We start from the raw sequence: 9,802 nt of genomic DNA on the forward strand, positions 1-9,802 counted from the left end.
AAGCATTTTGAGAATATTATTTAATAAATAAGTTAAACTAGATAATATATTTAATAACAGATGTAAGCCATACAAGAGGCACAAAAACACTTGTAACAACAAAATTGCACCTTTTTTAAATTCTGCACAGAAATAGCAAAAAATGTTGGCAGATTCTGTCTGGTCAATAAAAAAGTCGCTAATTAAAGTGCTGGTATCTCAATTCAAGTTCTATTTAGTAGTATCTAATGAAAAGCTGCAAGCAGCAACTAATGAATTATAACAACTGGTATCAATTAAGTAAATACCAGTGGATAAGTACTAGTATTTTAAAAACTAAGAAATGTACTGGCAACTAAAGTATAAGCATTAGAAGCTCATGAATAGGGTAATTTGACTACATGGAAAGGGTAACTAAATGTAGGCAACTTCTAGAAAATAAGGCCTACACTGTAAAAAAAAAAAGTACTGGTTGCCTTAAACTTTTAAGCTGAACCAAATTACCTTAAAAGTCATTTGAAATTCCATTACATTAATCTGACTTAAAGCAGCTCACGTAACTTATAAAATTAAGCTGAAACATGATTAACTTTAATAAGCAATGAACTAAAAACATATGTTGTCATGATTAAGCAATCATATATTTTTTTACAGTGTACTTTAATTTAATTGTAGATTAATTGTGAACAAACTGTCTAGTCACTAATTAATAACCAGCGTTGGGGGTAATGCATTACAAGTAATGTGAGTTTATGTACTTTTCTAAGTAATAAAAAATAATGATAAAAAAGGAATATTTGAGTAACTTTTTAGGTAAATAATACGTTTTTAAAAATAGTTTTTTAAATTAAAATGTGTGTAATCACGTTAAATCACGCTCAGTGAGAGAATGAGCTCTCTGCAGGAACAGACAGAAGCCAAGATGGCAGGGCCTTCTAAAAGAGCCTTTAGAGTAATTTTAAATTACATTTCTGTGATGGAACTATTCTCATTATTTTGAACACATGGAAGAAAAAAGGGATTGCCTCAACAGACAGTGATTTTACTGAACTAATAAGACAAGAATACAAAAGTAGCAAACACATTTCAATTTTCATTAATCTGTATTTGGCATGTACTGTAGCATCAAGAAATTCTCCGAAGGTAAAATTATTTTAATCTTTTTTTAATATATATTTTTAGGTAAAAGGAATCTGTAGGTTAAATGCAGAGCTCCTCTATTTAAAAAAAAAAAAAAAGAAAAATACCCTGCAAATTCTGAAAGATATCAAGCCGCAGGCAGGTATGAAAAAGTAACTCAAAAGTAATGTAACACATTACTTTATATGAAAATTAAGTAACACAACTATTAGCTTTTTGGGGGAGTAACTCAATATTGCAATGCATTACTTTCTAAACTTTCCCCAACACTACTAATAACTACTTAAATGATTACTTAATACAGTCAGTCTGTTAAAGCAGGGGTTCTCAAACTTTTCAGCCTGTGACCCCTAACATAACAACTCCACTGACTCGCGACCCTCCATATGCTCAGAGATGGTTATAAGCATACAAATATTGCACACAATTGTGCACTCTTACCAATAGGAACTATATAAACATAAGCATATTGACAACACAAAAAAGTGCAACAGTCTTACAATCATATATTTTTTACAATCATTATTCATTTGTTTAATTTAATATTAACCTCAATTAATAAGAATGGTGAGCACAATGTTTATAGCACAAGACTATTCATTAATTCATTTTCTTGTCGGCTTAGTCCCTTTATTAACCCAGGGTCGCCACAGCGGAATGAACCGCCAACTTATCCAGCAAGTTTATACGCAGCAGATGCCCTTCTAGCCGCAATCCATGTCTGGGAAACATCCACACACTCACACACACTCATACACTACGGACAATTTAGCCTACCCAATTCACCTGTACCACATGTCTTTAGACTGTGGGGGAAACCGAAGCACCAGGAGGAAACCCACGCACAAGACTATTCTAGGTTTAATTCTGGAGACTTGGAGCCACTTGTTCAGTCGTGACCTTTATTTTTAATGTATGAGTGCCACATAGGTGTCAAAGTTTAGCATTGTACCATAAAATCAATCTGCTGCACCTAACGCTATTGCTGGAATGTTAATCTAGCATAATTACCCCAGGGGTCGCAAACCAAAAAAAAATAAAAGGCTGAGGGTTTTGTATTTATTTTTTTTATGTAACTATTACATATAAAGTATATATTATTTATTAATAATATTACATATTATATATATATAATAAGTATATATTATAAGTTAAAAACTATTTTAATATTCTGCAGGTTATGGATGAAATATGGTAATTCTAATAGTTTCAATTGATTTTGGAAAATCACCAAGCGACCTCCCCCCCCTGTCTTATTGTCTCGTGACCCCCCAGGAGGTCCCGACCCCCACTTTGAGAACCACTGTGTTAAAGAACCAGCTAAAAGTGTTAGCACACAGTATTTGACTATTTAATGTCGGCTAGCTGACAAGTACCAAAGTTACTTGTAGAATTCTAAAATGACCATCAAAATAAAGTGTTGGTTTAAATTAATGTCAGAGTTTTCCTTTATACGCACGACAGTCTAAAATTGCATTGCAGAAAGGAACTGTTGTACTAGATCAAAACAAAATTAAACTTCTACGCAATGTTTGCAACGTGAGCATACTTGTGAAGCAAAACTAAACAAACCTGAAAGTCAACAGTTATCTCAGATCTCGTTTCCCAACTCTAGCTACCCTAACAACTGAAATATTGTTTTCACACACGCACACACACACACAAAGAACAATAAGTGTGAAAGTTTTAAATATTTGCACATTCGGGGATGGATTATGGAACTTCTGGAGTCAAAATATACTTTCAAAGTCCACACAGACCGATTGTGTCTAACACCCGTTCACCGCCTCAGCCAATGGCGTTACCGGAGGCTGATCACGCCCGTTCACATCACGACTGTCCAGCCTCTGCTCTTAGCCCAAATAAATAGCGACTGTTCCAAACGTTCAGTCCCGATTCACTAAAATCCATCGGCGTCACAGAGGAGAGGCCACTGCATACACTTTTAATCCCGTGTGCTGCTCACCACCAATCCACTCAAGTAAGGATGTTCAACTTTTAAACTATTCATATTTGTTTTATCATTGCATGTATTATATATTGCATACATGTAAGTATTAATTCCATATTGAACCGTGAACATGCAAGTGAATTCAGCAAGTGTGCAGATGTGTTGTGCAATAATATCGAAAACATTAAGGTGCTGCTTTTTTATGCACGTTAGAAATTCCAAAGGTTTACTCTATGTAAGGACTGTCGGCAGTTTATTGGTTTAATAGTGCAAATTCTGTCCGAATATTGTGCAATTTATCTACACTGCAGTCAAAATTAGATGGAATGTAAAAATGGAGGCAGTCTACTTTCATAACGATTTGTACAGTCAGTGTATAAAACTCAGTTTGCAATAATATTCACGGTCGTGTTTTACTTAATGGGTGAAAAATGCACGGAAAACTGCAAATGTGCAAGATGACTGAACCCTGGACTTGTTTGTTCAGTAGGAGGAGTCAGCGTGTTTCTCCGGACTAAAGTTCAATAGATTTGGCAAATATTTACAGGCAGGCGTGTGTAACCCAGTGAGCTGAATAATTGATGTTCTTTTAATGACATGCTTCGTTTTGTTTTTTACTGAAGTTTTGACTTTTCTCTCCCCCTCAGCATGACACACCAGTTTCCAGCTCTCTCTACGGAGCAGAAGAAGGAGCTTGCCACAATTGCTGAGCGCATTGTGGCTCCTGGAAAAGGAATCTTGGCTGCAGATGAATCCACAGGTAAATGCAGTGCACTAGATAAGAGTGTTAGTTTATGCTTTAAGATCATTAATAATACGGTCTGAGCTGTAACAAAAATGTCATATCACATAAACATCATTGTATATCCGGCTAATAATAGCCTATATATAACAATATGATACCCTTTTTGTAAATTAAATCAATTAACGTATAGTTTAGATAGCATGTGAACTAAATAATCTATTATCACATACAGTTGAAGTCAGTATTATTAGCTCCCGTTTAATTTACTCCCCAATTTTTGTTTACCTGAAATTTTCTCAACACATTTCTAAACATAATAGGTTTAATAACTCTTTTCTAATAACTGATTTCTTTTTTCCGTGATAACAGTAAATAATATTTGACAAGATATTTTTCAAGGCACTTCTATACAGCTTAAAGTGACATTTAAAGGCTTAACTAGGTTAATTAGGCAGGTAAGGGTAATTAGGCAAGTTATTGTATAATGATGGTTTCTTCTGTAGATAATTGAAAATATATAGCTTAAAGTGGCTAATAATTTTGACATTAAAATGGCTTATAAAAAATTTAAAACTGCTTTTATTCTAGCCAAAAAAGACTTTCTCTAGAAGAAAATGTTATCAGACATACTGTGAAAATGTCCTTGCTCTGTTAAACATTATTTGGGAAATATTTTAAAAAGAAAAAAATTCAAATGGGGGCTAATAATTCTTCATAAGACTTCAACTGCACTTTATCATTGCATGTCCTGACAAAATTAGAATTATAATTCATTCTAATAATTAATTCTATTAAAAAAAAAAAAAAAAAAATATATATATATATATATATATATATATATATATATATATATATAATGATATACCATTTCTGTAAATTCTATCAACTAATGTATAGTTTAGATTGCATACAAACTAATCTATTATCACATAAGTTATCATTGCATATCCTGATAATAGCCTTTATATCATGATATGATACTATCTCTGTAAATTCAATCAATTGATGTAGTTTAAATATACATTGACAACATGCATTCTCATATTTCACATATTTCTCATTTATATCTAACTTTAGGGCAAATGTTTGATGAAGTATTTACAATATAAAGTAGAAATTAATATAATACATTACTGCTCACAGGTCCAATATAAAAACAATATTACTAAATAAAATGTAAACATGGTACTTTAAAGATTGCTGAATGCTGTTATTTATCCAGTAATGGCGTGTAATACCGTTTCATATGAATTATGACCATCAAATAAGCGATAGATTTATTAGAAGATAATAAATCCTTATAGATTCCTTATCTCACCGTATTGCCCAGCCCTATTAATATTCTATGAAAGTGCTTAGATTAACACTTAATTACATGGTTATTATTAACACTAAAGTTATTCTTTCTTGATAAAGTGAGAATGAATTATATATTGGAGGTATCATGCATATTCTTATGTGACCGTTTTATGTTTTAGGCACCATGGCGAAGCGTTTCCAGAAGATAAATGTAGAGAACACTGAAGAAAATCGCCGTAGCTTTCGCGACCTTCTCTTCTCAGTAGATGATTCCATCTCTGAAAGCATTGGTGGGGTCATCTTGTTCCATGAAACACTGTACCAGAAGTCAGACAAAGGAGTTCTCTTCCCAAAGGTCATCAAGGACAAGGGCATCGTAGTTGGTATCAAGGTAAGATTGCAGTGCATCTGTGTTCATGCATTTATGCTTCTTGTAGCTCTAAAGATGATTGGGAAAGCAATGGAGGGGTCGTGTACTGTACAAGCTTCCTTTCTATCAGTCTACAAACATAAGATCTTCTTTCTAGCTTTGGCAGGTAATGTTATTAATGAAAGTGTTTTCTTTGTTCTTGATAAAGGTGGACAAAGGCACAGCAGGACTGGCTGGTACAGATGGAGAGACTACCACACAGGGTAACTTTAACTCAAACTGCATATTATAAGCTCAAAGTTTACTTCAATTGCACAGTCAAAGTCCTTAAATAGACAAAAGTCATAAAAAAGATTAATGTTAGGCTAAAAACATTGGCTTTTTATACTGTAATACACAAAAAATGCTGGGTTCTACGCAATAGATTTGTGTTGGGGCAAGATGTAATAATTAAGTTAACTCATTATTTTTTTTGTACAAATTTTAGTGGATTGAACATTAAAAAATTAAGCCCCCCCACGCCCACAACCCCCTAAGTTAAGTTATTTCAGCTTAAGTAGTTTGAACAAACATCTTTTTTTTTGAGTCTACCACTACCCTGCATAGCTTAGCTCCAAACAAAGATGCTCTAACCATCTTGAAATTAACTAGTTACGAAGGTAATTTTGGAGTGTTTAGAATGTTTGGATATGCTCTGACATATTTGTGCATATTTCTTCTACCCTTGGTCAAAAAAAAAAGTCACAGAAACAAAGTCATAAAACAAAGCAGATAGTTCTGAAAATATATGTTTAAGATATTTGCCTTGTAGACTAGAAAATTTACTACAAAATCACCTAAAAATGCTTAGGACTACTCATTCTTTAACGGTACAGTGATTTAAATGCTGTTAATCAGTTGTTTTGTGTCAGCACTGTGTATGCAGAGTATGTGATAATGGCCATGAATATTGACCAGGTGACACAAAAGAAGACACAAATGACCCATCGAGGAGAACGTTCAGTTTTACCGTAAATGCTCTACATTTGTAAACTTATGCTAATGATATCCCTGTCAGTAATCCTATGTGGTTACTTAATCTGAGGAGGCATTGTTTCCTGTGTATGTATTTGGGGTGGGGGGGGGGGGGGGGGGGGGGGGGGGGGGGGGTGTCATTTCTTAGTCTACTATGGGATGGGATGATAACCGTTTTCAACGTACATCGTGTTTTGGAAAAGTCAAGGTCTTAAAACTGCCAATTATTTTTTGTTTAAGTTTTTTAGGACAACAGTATCTCCGGCAGAAATTATATCCAAAGACGCCGTTTTACATTGTAAAGAAATCTGTGTTTTTGAAACTAATGAAGAGAGCATAAGTCATTTGAATTATTTAGCCTGACATGTTTACTGCTCCTAAATATTTTAAATGGTGCCAAAAATGTAATATATTGTGTTCAAAGGGGGAAAATGTTTTAGTTTTTTATCCAGACATCTAAAAATAATATTTTAGTGCAGTAATCACAACACCGTAAAACCGTGATACTTTTATACTTGTATACCAGCCCATGCCTAAAGTCTACTTGACTGTTTGCAAGATTTGTATCAAATTATGACTAAAGAAATGTATAACACAAAACCACTGATTAGAAAAAATCATTAGCCAGATAAATTTGCTCCTCAAAATGCAGCTGTTCTTTGTAACAGTTGCCTTCTTCATCAGAGAGTTGAATTAAAGTGAGCGTGCCGTACACAGTGAGCATTTTGATGGTTAAAATATTGATTGTTTGCACACATCACGAGTGAGTTTATGTGAAAATCACTCAGACACAGTGATATACAACATAATTTGAATTCCTGTTGAATTCCGTTGCAATGGCATGAATTAGCACGCCAAAACCATGGACAGAGGAAGACATTACTTTCATTGATTTCAGAGCTCTCTCTTTCTCATAAAGCTTAGAAGTGTTACGAATCACAAATGTTTGCTTAACAAGCAGCTCCTTTTTAGCAGCACGAATTAAAAAGCCCTGTCCAAAGTAAACCATGTCTTTGAGATTGGAACTGAGCTGAATTGAGTATTGTTGTAGGCCTCGGCTCTTAAATGTTGCTTTTTACTGCCACCTTGTGGACAAGCTAATTAGTGCAAAGACCGTTCAAAGAACACATTTTGCCTGGCTCACTGTACACCGCTGAAGTATACTTTGAGCTTCAATTTGATAGAAGTATATCCTGACTTTACCTTTTTCCATTTGAAAGTGAACTACTGTTGTCTGATCTGTTTGACTCAGGGTTGGACGGTCTGTCTGAACGCTGTGCCCAGTACAAGAAGGATGGCTGTGACTTTGCCAAGTGGCGTTGTGTGCTTAAAATCTCTGACAGCTGCCCCTCCACTCTTGGAATTGCTGAAAATGCCAATGTCCTTGCCCGATATGCTAGCATTTGCCAACAGGTGTGTCTAACAGAATGTTCTTAGTCCATGTGAGTTTTTTTTTCTCATTTAACAACTTAACACCCTTTTTTCTGATGAACTCTTTCTTGTTCCTATAGAATGGCCTGGTGCCTATTGTAGAGCCTGAGATCCTCCCAGACGGAGATCATGATCTGAAACAATGCCAGTACGCCACTGAGAAGGTAAGCTTATCTTCAGAATAATCAAAAGCAGAGCAGAGAATTATACTAAACTATCCATCAGCAATAACTCCAAACCAATTCCATCCAAGGTCCTAGCGGCTGTGTACAAGGCTCTCTCTGATCACCACGTTTATCTGGAGGGAACTCTGCTCAAACCAAACATGGTCACCGCTGGACACTCCTGCACCAAGAAGTACACCCCTTTAGAGGTTGCCATGGCCACAGTCACTGCTCTCAGACGCACTGTGCCTGCTGCTGTACCAGGTAAGACAGTCCGCCGGTGGTCTTCATTCGAATGTTCTTCAAACATCTTAACATTACGTTAACATCTCTCTTTTCTTTTCTCAGGCATCTGCTTTCTCTCTGGGGGTCAGAGTGAGGAAGAGGCCTCTCTGAATCTGAATGCCATGAACCAGCTGTCCCTGCACAGACCCTGGAAGCTGAGCTTCTCTTATGGCCGTGCTCTCCAGGCATCGGCACTTTCAGCCTGGAAGGGACAAGCAGCGAACAAGAAGGCTTCACAGGACGCCTTCGTTACACGTGCCAAGGTAACTGATAACTTAAAATACCTATATTGTGTTGCCAGTTTATGAAGGCCTTAATATACTTCAAATTAAGTCGATGAACTAACTAAAATGACAAAATTTAAAACAAAATACGACCAAAATTAATTTCATTTGGAGCTAGTTTGGCTTTTCTCAACAGCTTACCAAATCAAACTTATTTGGGGGTTCGTTTTGGCTCCTAAATACCTTTAAGCTACCATTGGTCCATTACCATTACACAATTGGTTGTTATCAAACCTTGTTTGACAAGCTAGTACACCAGGTGTAAAGGCCAGTCTCTCTGTAGTGGAAATAGGGCTGGGCAATTAATGGAAAAGCAATCAAAATTGACTGTCAAAGCCTAGAATCAATTCAAATTTCCTAGGTACATTTTCTCAATGACTTTCCTTATCGTGTGTGGAGTTATGTGACCCCACACTGTTAATGCTACTTTATACGTCTGTGTTGAACAAAAGGGTATGGTCTGGCGCAGCCTTCATGCAGTCGCATACCCGTGCACCTCTCAAAAAATGTTGCAAGTTTGCATTACATTGACGATGATTAGAAGCTGCGCCAGGAACAGCATGTTTTTCATTACAATAAAATTATTATTTACTTTGAAATATTTGTTCACAGAAGACTCATATAAATGCACTGTTTAAAATATTATTTACAGGATATACAAGAGTTATTTTATTTACAAGAGATACTGCTTATTCTCTACTTTTAATAATAAAAAATGAACATTGAAAATAATTAATTTTGTTTCCAAAAATGCAAGTTATTTATTGTCACTTTTATATACATTTGAAGTCAGAATTATTAAACCCCCTGAATTAGCGCCCCTGCTTATTTTTTCCCCAATTTCTGTTTAATGGAGAGCAGATTTTTTTTCTATGCAATTCTAAACATAATAGTTTTAATAACTCATTTCTAATAACTAATTTATTTTATCTTAGCCATGATGACAGTAAATAATATTTGACTAGATATTTTTCAAGAAACATCTGTACAGCTTAAAGTGACAATTAAAGGCTTAACTAGGTTATTTAGGTTAACTAGGCAGGTTAGGGTAATTAGTCAAGTTATTGTATAACGATGGTTTGTTCTGTAGACTATCAGGAAAAAAATTGCCTTAAGGGGCTAATAATTTTGTCCTTAAAA

The 9,802-nt window shown here is 35.0% G+C and overlaps 1 protein-coding gene across 2 annotated transcripts in view; it reads left to right on the forward strand.

The window, feature by feature from the left end:
- The first annotated feature begins 2,886 nt into the window (after positions 1-2,886).
- The window catches only part of aldob (aldolase b, fructose-bisphosphate), a 509,131-nt gene continuing 502,215 nt past the window's right edge, over positions 2,887-9,802 (forward strand). The window contains 8 exon segments of one of the 2 annotated variants that reach the window (NM_194367.3): positions 2,887-3,100; positions 3,718-3,830; positions 5,294-5,505; positions 5,693-5,747; positions 7,751-7,911; positions 8,010-8,093; positions 8,183-8,357; positions 8,442-8,641. In NM_194367.3, coding sequence (NP_919348.3) covers positions 3,719-3,830; positions 5,294-5,505; positions 5,693-5,747; positions 7,751-7,911; positions 8,010-8,093; positions 8,183-8,357; positions 8,442-8,641 — 999 coding nt within the window. In that variant the 5' untranslated portion in view covers positions 2,887-3,100; position 3,718. 2 annotated transcript variants of the gene reach the window in all.

Source organism: Danio rerio, chromosome 14, assembly GCF_049306965.1.
Source record: "Danio rerio strain Tuebingen ecotype United States chromosome 14, GRCz12tu, whole genome shotgun sequence".
Classification (NCBI taxonomy): Eukaryota; Metazoa; Chordata; class Actinopteri; order Cypriniformes; family Danionidae; genus Danio; species Danio rerio.